The sequence below is a fragment of the Apium graveolens genome, chromosome 5, assembly GCF_009905375.1.
Source record: "Apium graveolens cultivar Ventura chromosome 5, ASM990537v1, whole genome shotgun sequence".
Lineage (NCBI taxonomy): Eukaryota > Viridiplantae > Streptophyta > Magnoliopsida > Apiales > Apiaceae > Apium > Apium graveolens.
Window position 1 is genome coordinate 204,645,969 of NC_133651.1, and position 16,392 is coordinate 204,662,360.

Below are 16,392 nucleotides of genomic sequence, written 5' to 3' on the forward strand. Positions count from 1 at the left end.
GATATCCCAACATTGAGATGACTGTTGAGATAAACAACAAAAGTAAATAAGGAATTATTAAGAAGAAGTTCACGTTGAACATGACCAATATCTTCCAGAACATCCATGTTATCATTACCAAATCGAGAAAGAAAAGTGGATGACCATTGTTATCTTTTGGAGGCCATATGGATTGACCTCAATTTGAATAAGGATGCTATTATGAAGTTAGGTATAGACTATCGAGGTGGGAATGATTGAATAAGACACCCTTATCAGGGATATATGACTTGATTTATCCATGGAAGGATGCAGGTACCTTTTAAAGGTGGAATTAAGGATAGAACATCGGTAACTTAAAATGAATCCTATGGGAATGCATAAAGGTTGGAATTTCACCCTTAATAGGGACAGTATGAGTTTTGACAGTATGATTTGGAAAGGGTTAATGTAGCAACAACCTTTAAGAATCAGTGGAGAAATTTTTCAGAAGTATATAGACAATGGTTCTAGTAATAGTAAATGGTATTTTAATATGCCCTGTATCTAGGGAATACAGGAGGAACGATTGAAGGATAACCTTAGAGGTTTTACAAGGAGAAAGGTAATATTCAAAATTTTCAAGAATAGAAATGTTGATAAAGGAAATATGACGTAATTATAATATTGCCAAGTGGGGCACGTGTTAAACCACGAGAAACTATGGATCGAACCAGTAATGGTCGAAATTATTCAGGGCAATTAGGACTTAAGATAAAAGATGTTCTAATTATGATTGAGAGTCAGTCATGACAGTGATTAACCTCTAAAGACTGAGGCAATAACTTATGGAAAAATGGTGATTTTTTTTTACTCATCAGATTTTAAGGAAAGCATTTTCACATAAGCTGTGATTGAAATAAGGTAGAAAATTTATTTGGAGATGGTTAAAGTGACATTGACTGTAAGGAAATTTTGCTATCAGGAAAGGCCAAAGAGGTGGCCGACACTTTAAAGGTAAGAGGATAATTATAGGCGCATGTGCCAAAAGAATACAGTGATGATGGTTAAAACTGTGAAGGTTGTATTATGGTTTGGAAGATTGACATTCCTTCTGATGACTGTGCAATACCCAGCCGTAATAGTAGTTGGTAAAGGTTTAATTCGTGTAATCGCCATGAGCGGGCTATCTATCTTAGAAGGTACTATCTTGAGAATGAGCCTGGACCATGTTTCAAAAGGACTAAACGAACGTTTGAGATCAGGAGTGTTCTTCATGAATCAGAAATGGTGATTATGTTACCTCCTTAGAAGGATTTGATACGACATGTATGGACTCCGTATGGTTAGCTATTAAGATTTCATGGAAAGTGAATGATGACAGTGGGTCAGTGGTGGACCATAGTAAGGCAGCAATGATTCTGCGAGTAACGAGCTGATTACAACCGTGAGAGTTGTATTGGAATGGATGTTGAGATTGAGTACCACTAAACGGGTCGTGGTAGTGTATAAGTTATCATTGATAGACTAATTAAGTAGAGTATCTACCTATTGAATATTTATTCCCTCTTATGAAAAGAGAGTCGTATTACTATATGAGGAAGGTTGCGGTGCAAGCATAGAACTCTAGTAACGGTGATGTCTAAAATGAGATCCCAGATTCGATTTTCGATGTCGAGGGAGTTTCAAAGGTGATTGTGTATAAGCTCAAGGAAGAGCATGGGTCCATAGAATGATGAACGGAATAGAAATATTTAGGCATGGGAAATACGATGCTATAATACTTGATGTTGATATAAATACATATATGTTTTGTTCTCCTATGACAAACCTCTATAGTTCAGAGGTAGATTCCAAGCCAGATATTTTGTGGCAGTATATTTTTTTTTCATATATACAATTCTCTTCAGTTCGTTCTTTTCTCTTCTTTTCATTTCATGTAAGCTGAGAAGAACAACCCTTCCAGAAAGGGGAGGTATTGTCGAATGACTATCTATCTATGTGATAGAAGCCTAGTAGGATACCAGCTATTGTTTAATTGCTTGTCAAGTACTAAAGGCTGGCCACCTTCTGTACTAACTATGCGATATAACAAGTGTTCATGATCTTAGTGATCTCTCAACAAATTCCTTTACTTCTATTTGATTGATCAAATTTTGGAAAATAGAAGCAACTGAAAAAAGAGTAATAAAGTGGTGGTAGTATGCGGAATGGGAACACATTCGTGATACTAAGGTTGACGTGGTTATTAAAAGGTTATAGAACGCTAACGAGCAAAAGTATAACCAGTATAATATTAGGAACGGAAGGTAGTAGCGATTACGAACTGGAAAAGAATGGGTTTTGAGAAGCAGAAGCTCTAATGTTAAAAGCAATAATGAGAGTCTGTGCAATAGACTTGAAAGAATTTGGAATGATCACTTAATTCGGATTGAGTTATCTTACGACAATAGATCATATGTCATTATCAAGATGTCGCCTTATGAGATCATTGAGGGAAGACAATGTCGATCTCCCTTATGTTAGGATGAAGTTGTAGAGCGCAAGATGCTCGGACCCGCAGTAGTCCAAAGGACCAAGGATATGATAGATCTAATCAGAGGACGGCTGGTAGTAGCCCAAGATGGTCATGATAAGTATGTTGATTTGACACGAAAGGATAAAGAGTATGAAATAGGGGACCTAGTAATGTTATAGGTATCCCTTGGAAAGGATTGATGAGGTTCGGAAAGAAAGGAAAGCTAAGTCTACAATTTGTTGGACCCTTGGATATATTAAGACGTTTGGGAAGTTAGCATATGAGCTAGCCCTACCCCCGAACCTGTAGCAAGTTCATAACGTGTTCCACGTATCAATGTTATGGAAGTGTAATTCGGATGCCAGACAAATAGGGGCATATGAGCGCATAGACATGCAACCAGACGTAACCTATATGGAGCAACCAGGAAGGGTATAGAGTAAAAAGGAACGAGTGCTTAGGAGAAGGGTTATCAAACTAGTAAGAGTTTGATGGTAGAACCACAATGTGGGAAAATTTACTCGAGAGTTAGAAAGTACAATGCTAAGAGAGTATCCCTATTCACTTTCTATCTGATTCCGGGACGGAATCCTTTTAAGGAGGGGAGACTGTAATAACCCCAATTTTTGGGAAATTTTTGAAACCCTTATGAATAGTGTTTTTGCTGAATGAGAAAACTTTTCATGCCACACTATGTAGGGGTTCTGATATGGATATTCTGAGATTTTATTAGTACTTTATATGGGATATAAGTGTATGTAAAGATCGTCAGAATCCAAATCCGAACACTTTGATTTTTCCCGGAAATACACTAGATACGGAAAGATTTGAGAAAAAGGTAACAGGATAAAAAGGATTTAAATTAAAGGATTATAGGAGAGGATTATAAAAGGAATATAATATATTGAGAAAGGTTAAGGGAACCTAAGTAATAAGATCCCGGGTATGATCCTTCAAACGATAAACGAAAACGAAAGTTAAGCGAACCGTATAACAGATCAGCGGTCATTAGGCAAACAATTAGGAAGTTAATCAAAGGGATTAGAGAGGATGATGTCACACAATCAATGAGAAGAGGACAAGGAGGGGAGGATGACATCATGAGGATGACACAAGCATGACATGGGAAGGAAGGAGATGTGGTGGCTTTTTAACCACAAAAAAATCAAGGGCAACTAGGTAATTTACTAAAACAAACACAAAAATCAAACCAACCAAGCCAAGCAAATCATTTTTCATCAAAATCAAAAAGAAACCAAGGCATTGTTCTTCATGCTCTCGGCCAAAACAGAACCAGAACACTAAAACTGCTGTATCTCCTTCATTTCTCACTCAAATATTGTGTTCTATAGCTCATTGGAAAGGTATTGAGATGGCCTACAACTCTTGTTCACAAGTCTCGTCCAAATAATCATGGTAAGACCCTCATTTTTACAGTTCTTTAAATCGGACTTTTAGAAACTTCAAAGCCTAACTTTGTGTTCTTGATTTCTTTGGAAAGATCAAGCTTGTAGGAGGCTCCCTAAGGCTTCCTAGCAACTTAACACCTCCCAAGGAAGGTATAAACTTCAAACCCTAGCCTTTACTTTATTTGTTAGTAAGTTTAATGGTTGGTGTTGTGAAATGAGAAGCATGGATTGTGATTATTAGTAGTTTAGTTTGATTTGGAAGTGTTTTTGGTAATTGAAGCTTGATTATAGTTCATAGGTCGTGATTGTGGTTGTTTGAGTTGAAAACCTTGGAGATTATGGACTGATGTGGTATGGTTTAGGTGAAGTTTTGTTGTATTGATGGTTATGAGTTGGTTGGTGGTTAATTGGAGTAGTTTAAACATTGGTAATCGCGTAAACATAGCCGTCGTAACGTCCGATTTTCTTTGGACTGTTTTTGTGCATAACATTAGGACCCGAGAACCCCCTGCTAGATTATGACCACTGCTATGTTTAGATAGCTCATGTTATGAGCTTCGTTTTGATATGTAGTTCGTTCGATTCCGATGCACGGTTTAGGAGAAACAACCGTTTCAAGTAACGGCGTTTCGCGAACGAAACTTTTCCCCTCGCCTTACTTTGAAACATAGGTTAAAGACCAAAAAGGGTTAATTAATGTATGAAACATTTATGGTAAGTGTGTTAGGCAGTTGGTAAGACACTCGCGAAGGAATCGCCTTAAAACTCGTAAAGGTTAAATTATTAAAAATGGTGGAGCCGAGGGTACTCGAGTGACTTAAGAGAATCAGTAAGCGCAAAACAAGCGTTAGAGTCTAAGTTAGTTAAAGTATAGATTTACAAGTGACTTTGGTTTAATTCCAACTTACTTGTTGTTTATAGGTTACCAGACTCGTCCCGAGCCATTCGTAACCCCCAGTCGCTCAGGCAAGTTTTCTACCCGTTATACTGTTGTTGTGATGTAAATATATGTATATGCATTATCTTGTGATATTGCATGATTGTTATTAGCAAATTTTGCGATATATTGGAGCATGCTAATATGGTATATATGCATGTCTGTTTCGTAATCTGGTTATCTATCTGTTGATTTCAATGCTTATAGTTGCATAATACCTATGCTAGAAATAAGCAAGTAGTTGCGTATACCCTTAGTATAGGGGATAAAAGGTGAACATATTTCTAAACCGGGAGTCGATGTTCCCGAGTATATATATATATATATATATATATTTATTTATATATATATATATATATATGGATATAGTTTTTAAAACTATTAATCGAATAAGGTTTATTCGATAACTTTAACTTTATTTTATTATTGAATATTATTTCAAATATTATTCGAAGGCGTATGACTCCTTTACATTATTTATTGAATATTATTTGAATATTCATTTGAGGATGTATGACTCCTTTATTTTATTTAATGAATATTATTTATAATATTCATTTGAGGTATTATGACTCAGCTTATTTATTTATTGAATATTATTTGAATATTCATTTGAGGATCTATGACTCCGATTATTTGCTGAGATATATTCTTTATTTTATTAAAGAATAAGGTGTCGATAATCAAACTTATTTTTGATTATTCAAATAAAGATATTACTTTCGTATAAGTATATCTTTGATTATTTGCTATTCATTTCAAGTATAAGTTTTAATACTTCTACTTCAATTATTTTATAAAGATTATCTTTTATGGGAATATTATTTAAATAATAATATTCAGACATTTTCTAAATATTCTGGGGACTGATTTACTTCATTAAATCAGTTTTACTCCAAACACTCTTTAAAGTGTTTTCGAGTCTTTAAAATGATTTTCAAAAGTTAGAGCGGATCCCAAAACTATTTTTATATTTAAGATCTTCCTTTTAAAAAGGGGATTTAAATACTCGCTCAAAACCTGGGGGATCCGGCTCGATGGTGTGTTTTATATTCGCAACAAGGTTGCTGTCTTGGTAAAAGAGTTTTTGATTACTTACCCAATATTCGGGAAGTAAAATTCTTGGAACAAGTTAATCCATTAACAGGCATCGCCTGGGAAATATCGGTGAGTTTTCCTTTCCAACTAGGTACGACTTCTTGGTGGAGCCGTATCAACAAGTTTCTACTTGGGGAAAGGGGGAAACGAGCTTTACGTTTCAGAGTCATGGATTTCATCTGAACTAGGAGTGGCGTAAGTGGTCGAGTAGCGCCGGCCCAGCCTTATTATATTGGCCCAAATGGCCTGGAAGTTCCGCTAAGGCGGTCCATTCCTTAGGAGTTCAGTGTTCGGTTGACAAGTAAATCCGACAGGTTCTCCTCTACATGTAGAAAATGGTGGGGTTGTACTACTACGACTGATCATCGTAAGTGGTCTTCCTGGCGCGGTAAACTCCCGTAATGAGTTCATCATCCAATTGGATATTTCTGCAACACTACCCAAAGCACTTCGATAGAAAGGCTACGGTTGGGCGATTGTTGAGTGTTGGCAGGGTCAAGTTTTCAAAATAATGTTTGCATCAAATGAAGTATCTCATAACTTCATTTTATTTTGATGATATTTTAAAGGTTGAATCTATTCAAGTATTATCTTGTAGTCTCGTCTATGTGATGAACTTTTGAAGCTAATTATAACTTGAACGGTGGTAGTTCAAGTAGTATTTGGGAAAGATATAAGTATATTGGGGTATCTTGTAACTTCATCTTTTAAACTTATATCTAATTAATAATTGTCTTATGAATGACAAAGATTTTCAGAAAAACGTTGAGACAAGGTTAGATATATGAGATCACCTTGCAACGATATTTTTTTTTATACAGTTATACACTGGGACTTTGTGTATATTGTGCATGGAAGAGGACTTCCAATATTTTGAAAAGTATATATGTATATATATATATATACTGAATATTTTGCGACTTCATCGCATTAAGATATCAACTTGGTTCATTTCTTTTGACCAAGACTTTCATGAGTACTATGAGAAGGCTCATATATTGTTAATCATTATACATATTATTTTGGTGGGCTTGCTGCTCACCCTTGCTTTCTTCTTTCATCACACAACATCAGATAGACAAGATGAACCGGACCAAGCTCCCGATTCGCAAGAGGTTAGGAGACGTTCCGCAGTTTTCTAGAAGCACTGATGCCGCCATAGCTGAGGTAGGAACTACCAATAGGCTAGGCTTTCAACTTTTGATGTATTAGATTATGTATATTTATGAATTGTAATAATGGCAAAGAAATGTAAATTTATTCAGAAACCTGTTTAAGGTGTATTGGCATATAATTGTGGAATAAAATGACTTGTGATTATTTTTGGATATTCATCTCTGAGACTATAACTTGTGGTGTGTGTGTTTATTGTGGGGTCACAGTATAGAGTAGTTGATTATTTATTAAGATTGGGTGTTGTTAAGGGAAATGGAACTCGTGACAACCCGGATCCCCGACCCCGGATTTGGGGGTGTTACAGATATATTCTTTATTTTATTAAAGAATAAGGTGTCAATAATCAAACTTATTTTCGATTATTCAAATAAAGATAATACTTTCATATAAGTATATCTTTGGTTATTTAATACTCGTTTCAAGTATAAGTTTTAATACTTCTACTTCAATTATTTTTATAAAGATTATTCTTTATGGGAATATTATTTAAATAATAATATTCAGACATTTTCTAAATATTCTGGGGACTGATTTACTTCAGCTTTACTCCAAACACTCTTTAAAGTGTTTTCGAGTCTTCAAAATGATTTTTAAAAGTTAGAGCGGATCCCAAAACTCATTTTTATATTTAAGATCTTCCTTTTTAAGGGGATTTAAATACTCGCTCAAAACCTGAGGGATCCGGCTCTGTGGTGTATTTTATATTCGCAACACGGTTGCAGTTTTGGTAAATGAATTGATTACTTACCCAACGTTCGGGAAGTAAGTCCATCTATTGAGTCGGCATAAGCAACATGGGCTCAGTGGGCGTCCATGATAGTGTAAGTGGCTCAGTGGGAGTCCATCAAATGCATAAGTGGCTGAGTGGCAGTCCAGCATAAGGTCCTATTACGATCAGGGTGATGACCAGTGGGGAATTCGTCCATCTACTAGTAGAAAAGGTTACTTATGGGTATCTTTGCCTGATCAGCAAGATATCTGGTTTATGCCAAAATTCTTTTCCTTTCCAAATTTATTGGATATTGCAACTCTGTTCATACTTTACATGACAGAGGTTTTCAGGAAATTGTATAAAGAAGATGTATATGTGGATATATATATATATATCAGAACTTAATGAAGTATATCATGACTTCATTTCCTTTAATAAAATTTCAAAGATTTAATCTATTCAAATCTTGTCTTGTAGTCTCATCTATGTGATGAACTGTTGAAAACTCTTTATACTTTGAACAGTGGTAGTTTAAGTAGCTTTATAAATGATATAAGTGTAGTGAAGTATTTGGTAACTTCATCCCTTGTTTTTACTTATATCTAGTAAGTAATTATCTTACACTTGATAAAAGATTCTAGTAAGTATCCATTTAGATACTTATATTATTGTTATCACTATATATTATCTTGCGAGCTGTAAGGCTCACTCTTGCTTTATTTCTTCATCACACAACAACAGTTAGGAAAGATGGCCAGACTCCAGCAGACCCAGCGCAAGCGCATGGGAAGCGTCCCGCGTCTTCCCGATGACGTTGTAGCTGCTATAGCTGCAGAGGTAGATCTATTGTAGATCAGACCATCTACTTTTGAGAATCAATTATGTATAATTATAACTTGTGGCAGATAATGGCAATTAACTGTAAATTTATCAAGTAATCATTTTAGGTTGTAATAACTTTTAAATTGTGGATTCAAAGACTTGTACTTATTTCAATTTCATCTCTGAGACTATAACGGGTTGTGGTGTGTGTTAGTGTGGGGTCACATCATAAGGTTATTATTATTAATTAAGTGAAGTGATATTGTGGAAAGAAAGACCGTGACGACCCGGATCCCCGACCCCGGATCTGGGGGTGTTACAATAAATTTATTGAAACCACTTCAAAGTTTTATACGTATCCCGAACTTAATTAAAACGTAGGTTTTGAAATTTTAGAATAATTCTGAAATACAGTTTGTACCCGCTTTTATCAATTACACGAATCAACGCACGGGTGAAACTAACTCCGATAATTCCCAAAATAATTCTAAAATTCTCAGAAAAATACGAACTTAATAAAATATAAGTTTCATAATTTTTAAAGATTCCCATAATTAAATATGGATTTTAGCATTTAACACACTCATAAAATCATTTAAACATAAATAATTAACAAAATATTGATTTCTCAATTTTATAAAGTCCTAAAAATTATTATTGAAATTATAAAATTGGAAAACCAATTTTAAAGACAACCCAAATATTTATGGAATTAAAATTATCATAAAATCACTTTTACAAGCGAAATAAAATCATATAACTCGCAAATAAATCACATAATTCCAATTCTACATATTAACAAGTCATAAATAATTAAATAACAATCAGTAATCGCTGCCAAAATCAATACACACCTTTTATTCATTTACTTAAACTTTTATTACACTTCCAAGTATAAAATAAAAATAAAAATACACGAGTCGTTATACCAAACCTCTTATTTCCACCAGAATTCTCAGCTCTAGCATTAGAAACTCCTCCTTGACCATTGAACTGTGTATTCCTAAAATATCCAGAACCTCCAGAGTTGTTAAACCTCCTAGCATTTTCCATAAATGCCATAGCCTCAGTCTGATTTCCTAAGTGAGAAATTTCCTTATGCCTCTCCTCTTGTGCAAACAGTCTATATGCAGCAGACATATTAGGCAATGGATGCATCATCAAAATATTGGCTCTTACTGCAGTAAAAGAGTCATTCAGTTTTATCATAAATTGAAGAAGTTTTTGATCTTGTTGCCTATCATGAATCCTTTGAGTCAAATTGCATGTAAACAATTTACATGTACACCGAGGCAATGTATTTGCATCTGCAATACTATACCAAACAGTCTTAATAGCAGTAAAGAACTCAGAGATACTCTGTGAACCTTGCACAATATCAGAAAGCCTTTGTTCAAGAGAATAAACCTCAGTCATTGAAGCATATCCATATCTCTCTTCAAGATCAGACCAGATTTCTTTCGCAGTTTGCAGAAACAGCACACTCTTTGCAATAGTAGCATCTAGATTAAAAATAATCCAAGAAATGACAAGATCATTGCATCTTGACCAGAATTTGTACTCAATTGAATCTCTGTCAGGCATAGCTATGGTTCCATCTACAAATCCAACCTTGTTTTTAGCAGATAAAACAAGTAACATCGAACGTTTCCAGTTATTAAAACCATTACCATCAAACTTGAATGAAACTAACTGAGTCGACGAAGCATCAGACGATGTATGTAATATACACTCGAGGGATCATGATTATTAATCACATCAGCAGACGAAGAAGAATCCATATTAGAATTTGTCAAAGAGGAATTTGATCAAACAGATGGTGAACACGAGAAATTGATCAAAATATAAGCAATGAATCAGAAGTGAAATCACTAATTCAGTGATAAATGATCAAGAAACGAATCAATACTCAGAATTATCGACAAAACAACAAAAGTTTTTCAGCACAAATAATCAACCAATCAATATGATCAAGAAATGATGAGATGTAACTATCAATCAGAACAAAACAAAGTAAATCTGATTAAGAAATGATAAATCTATAAAGTAATCACAACAAAGATAACAACAATGACTATTTAAAGACGAGGACGAAGAAATCAATCAGTATATCAAGATCGATTCAGCTCTGATACCATAAAAGTTTTAGTGAAAAAAAAATAAGAACTTCATTTTATTAATGGAGAAAACTGTACATTCTTAATACGTGTGTATAAAACTGACTGACTTATATACTTGATACAAGACTCATTGTGAGCCACTAATCTGTAACTAACTTTTGCTGAGCTGTCATGTACTGGACCTGAGCTGACATATCAGAGTTTAGTAGCTGTCATGTACTGGACCTGAGCTGGCATATCAGAGTTTAGCATATCAGAGATAATATCAGACTTTAGCATATCAGACTTTATTTCTTTTGCTGTGTCTGCATCAATATAATTAACAGATATCAAGTTCAAAAAGATTTTAGAAAAAATACTATCATTTTTTAAAAATTATGAAAATAAACTTTTGTTAATTTTTATTTACAAAATATGATTTTTTAATATTTTCGTAAAAGTAAGGTTTTTCTGTAAATCAATGTACGTAGATGCAAATTGGGTTTGAAAATAATGATTTTCTTATATAAGTTTGAAAATAATGATAAAACACAATTTTGTTAAACTTTCCTAAAAAATGGTGCATGTTAAGAAATTAATTTTTTTTTATAAAAAAATTATTAGCAACTTTACTCCTTATACCTTAGTATGTGAATAATATATAGTATTAAAGTTATTTATTATAACAACTTTACGTGAATTATATTCTCTTTTTTATACGAAAAAGCGAAATGTTAATTATAATGAAAATGTGGTCGGGATAAACCTTTTACTTGTCAACTATATTTTGTTTGTGAAACAAAAAAAATAAGTTAAATACGTAGCGGTTTTATTTCTGATCACTTAACATATTGAATATTTAAATTTTATAATTTAAAAAGTATTAGAGTAAGTCCAATGCAAGATGTAAAATAACTATAAAATTTGACATCAAAAAGTGTCTTTTGATACTACAACAAAACTTCAACTCCAATACTAGATGCATTTTGAAACCAAATATTTCCTTATTTGCCTAAATTTTGTCATTTTGCCCTAAGTTTAATTTAAAGTACAAGAACATGCATCTCATTTGTAGTAGTATGATGTGGCTAGATGCATAAATGCATCCTTGATTTTAAATTTAAAACCAATGATGCATATATGCATATTTGCATTCAAGTATAGAACTTCTTTGTAGTTAAATTTTTGAAATTTGATTTTAAGTTATAGAAATAGCATCACTTATAATATTACATTGGACTTGCTCTTACAATGATATCTGGAACATTCTAAAGTACACTAGTAGTTAACATCATAAATATGACTGATATTTGTAATTCAATATTCAAAATTTCTGTTACATCAAATGATATTGGATGAACAAATAATCTCAAATATATGAATAATTTTTTGTTGTAAAATGTGAGTTGTTGCGATATTCACAACGGTCCTAAATTCGATGCGAATCTTATATATCTCCTAAAAACTCATATAAATTATTCTAAAAAAATTATCGAAACCCATAATAAAACATACAAAAATATCAAAATATAAAAACATAATACACTAATATTTCAAAAATATGGGCACAGATAAAATTTTTATAACAAAGTATTTAAGAAAATCTCATTTTAAAAATATTAGATCTCGATTTTATTGAAGGTATACATATCAGAGTAAAGCGGGAGGGGATGAAGGTCAGGAAAGTGGAGAAATGACGGTTATCACCATGAAGTCTGACCCTCAAAACTATACTTGGTACCTTGATTTTGCTAACGGTAAGTGTTTTAAAAATCCCTGATTCAATTCATTAATTTTTGATTAATATTCTATAAAATATTTGATCGATTTGATTTTTGAAAGTTGATTAATCTTTATGATTTTATTATTGGAGTATATATAATTATTTAATGAAATTAAAATATTATATTAATTAAAATATGAATTGTATAGAAATTATGATATAATAAATATATTTTTAATAAAAAATGACTAATATAATCATAATAATATACTAAATATAATTTAATAATATGGTACATCCGATTAATCCTTCCAATTAATCCCCGATTTTCAATTAATCCCAAATCGGTAGTTCGACCAATATATTCCGATTCCCGGTTTTTACAACACTACTAACGGCTATTTGAAAGGTATGGATTCTATATTTTAATAGCAATTTGAATTCATAGTTATAGTTGATTTTACAGCTAAAGCCTAAAATATAAGCCTAAAATATAAGATAAAAAAAATCTATTCTAATACATACTCCGTCTGTCCCGTTCAATTCTATATAGTTTTCTCTTTGGGACGTCCCTCTCAACTGTATATATTTCAAAAATAGTAAACTTTCATAATATAAAATACAACTATATCCACTACTTTATTTGGCTCCGTCCCTTTTATGGTATAGATGGACAAAAAGTTCAGGTTTTTGGTACAGAATACCTGTACTTTCGGGGATTCCCAGTTGACACCCAGAACAAGTGGCTTTCTGGGGTCATTTATATTTTTTTCTCTGCCCGGAATGACTTGTGTTTGTTTTGTTTTGGATGGAATTAAATTAGATGAAGGGCTATTTTTGGACTCCCATATTAAATAAATGGAAAATGTTTTTAATTAATTTTTTGTTGGCTTGTAATGTAAACCTATTTTATATGTGTAATTTTTAATTTAAATAAAAAATCATAAAAATCAGACTTTTCTAACTCCAAAAAGGGTGTCGCGCAATGTGAGTGTAAATTTTTTAGGTGAGGGCATGTTTTGGCACAGGCGTATGTAAATAACTGTAGATTTTTTGGGTTACAAATTTTTTTTGTTGTGTTGTAATGTAAACCTATATTTTGGGTTTTCTTTTATTAAAAACTAATATCACTAACACTTTTGTAGCTTCGAAAATGGTGTCTTGAGCGGCGAGTGCGTAATTGTCAAGCGAGGGCATGTTTGTGCACGGGCAAATTAAAATAACCGAAAATTTGTTGGGTCCATTTTTCTATTGTTTAGTAGGTATGTAAAATATATTTGTAGTGTATATGTTATATTTTATATTTTAATTTGAAACTCGAGAAAGGGTGTCATGAGGGATAATGAATTAAAAAGTACATTGTAACGAAAAGTGGGATAATGAAAATGATAAAGTAGGAAGTACATTGCAATTGAAAAAGGGATAATGAAAGAACTCTCAAGTTCTTTAGTCATCCGCAAGATTAACTACGTAATGATCAAAATATTGATCTTCAATCTCGTTAGCTTTCTCATCATTTTCTTCCTCATCCCCTTGAATGTGAGGGGAGGTATGCTTATGACCTCCCTCCCCATTTTTGTGGGTCGATGCGTGCCTACTCGACCGATTTGACGTGGTGGCCACGGGTCGGGGCCGTGAGTGCTATAACAGATGTTTGTAGCCATACCAGCATCATCGTGGCCTTGAGAAAAATCCCCAAGTTTGACAATATACTTAGCATATTTCTTATCCCACTATTGTTCCTCTTCACGTATCTTTTCACTCCTACACCTTGCGAATACATCCTCGGCCTCCCTATTCCTCATCTCAAGCTCGTCCTCCATGAAGTGGTAGTATCGACACATTTCTTTTAATTCATAATCATGTTCTTCCTTTGAAATGTTACCAGCGTTGAAATTCTTATTAATGTTATCTTCGTACCGGATCTATGATTTCATAAACTCGAAGTGCATTTCCCCGTACCCAATAAACTGTTCATTGTCACAGATGGAAAATCCTTGTGCAACCCGTCTAGCTCGCATTCTTCAGACAAATTACTTGACCTCACTGATTTTTGCTCTGTAAGATTCAGTAGGTGCCTGAGATTCGGTCCATTTATACCAATTAACTTCCCCGTTGTTACGCATTTCCGAGCTTGCGTGTCCCTTGCCCTTATCAATGACCTCAGTGTATGAATCTTAAAATATGGAGAATGTTATACTAGAGAGGGGTGAAATTGAGATGATGACTTATAGGTTCGCAGATATTTATAGGCAAAAAAATGAACTGGTAAAACTTTAAACTTTGAACTGGGGAAATAATGATGAAGGTGAATTTAATAGTTTGAGTTGTCAAATCATTTAAAACATTTGCACGTGACTAAAGTTCTGAATTATTACATGTGCATTACCTTTGAAAACACACAGTACTTGTTTCAACTTATCTTATTTTCGAGGAGATTCGCACATGGGGTGTTTAATGCAGTGATGGACAAGAAGTAGATATTTGAGGAAAAAATTATTATAACGAGGCAAAGAAATTACATTATTTGCTAAAAATCAGCAAGGTTAACAACATATTCATCAGACTCTTCACTGGAGAATAATTTAATGAACTTTAATATTTAATCGAGTCTGAAGTAAATATTTATTGGAGAATACTTCTCTATAATAAATGAATAGTAAGTAAATATTTCTTGTCCGAATGATAAAGTATAGTCGAGGGAATATGATCTTTGGAAATCGTTTTAATAAAAGTCCGAGGTGTTTAATATTTTGTAAGTGGACGTTGTGTCCCTTTAAAACGTACTACTATGGACTTGTAATTGTCCTATAATATCACCGGAATGATTCCCAGGTTTTTATCATGAAATCCCAACCGACTCTCGGTCTTATTATAATACGTCATGCTTATAGCGGAATAAAACATTTCACGATATTTACTTATCGTACAACATCGCTACATTATGCGAAAATTCAATAACTACGTATCATGGCAAGCATGGTATTTATGCAATGATAATAAAATAATCCTTTCACAACACAACAGTATATGGAGTTGGGTTCGTAAACTTTCCTGGGTATCTCGAGGTGGAGGATGCTCTAGGTTCTGTTCAGAAATTTATAATCATAAACACAATTCATTTCGTTAGGTCCCGTTTTAATTTACGGCGACTCGCACTAACGCGCTACTTATTACGCACCCTCTCAACTCATTTTACCCTTTTTATTTCTTTAATTACTTATTCTCATTATGGTTTCTTCTTTTTTCAAAGTATCTTAAGTCCATTTTCATTTTCGTCGTCGGCTCCGCTTATGGATTCTTCGGTTTCTAATCGCGCGATCTCGGCTCCGATATTTTTATAAAATTGAAAACTTATTATTTTCACTTGAAATTTTTATGGCCGTTAGGAAACTCAAAATACTACTCTCTGTAAAAATTTCATGATTTATGAACATTCTAAAGTCGATCCTTTATATTTTCAAAATTCGTAGCAGTTTTTGTCGCGTAAATCACTTTTAGTAAAACAACCATAACTTTTGATCCGTAAATCGGAATCAAGCGATTCAAGCGCCTAAACGATCCTTATAACATTTTATGTCATAATAAAGGGTTATTTTTCAAGAAACTACAGTTTAAATCTTCGGGACTTTCTGCAGAATCTTAAAGTTATGTTTTGTTCGTTTTAACGAGATTACGATTACGATCGGAGTTTCGTTTATGCCTTAAATCTTTATACTACCACCAACAATCAACATATCATCATCACCACACTAAATCCTCTTAAGAACACCATGTTCTTGAGGCAACAACAATCAACCTTAAATCTACTTAGCTAAACATCAAGATTTCAACAAAACTACCACCAAAACTAGGTTTACAACTACATACTAAAAGGATCTTGAACTTAAATCTTAAATAAAGCTGGGTCAAAGATTTTTACCTTTCTTGAGAGATTGAG

General features: G+C 33.3%; 1 protein-coding gene across 1 annotated transcript; it reads right to left on the reverse strand.

The window, feature by feature from the left end:
- Positions 1-9,402: 9,402 nt before the first annotated feature.
- On the reverse strand, positions 9,403-10,271 carry LOC141660599 (uncharacterized). Its single transcript, XM_074467588.1, has 2 exons — positions 9,565-10,271; positions 9,403-9,418 (listed from the first exon to the last, which is right to left on the reverse strand). The coding sequence occupies exons 1-2, from the start codon at positions 10,269-10,271 to the stop codon at positions 9,403-9,405; spliced, it is 723 nt and encodes a 240-aa protein (XP_074323689.1).
- Between the last annotated feature and the right edge of the window lie 6,121 nt (positions 10,272-16,392).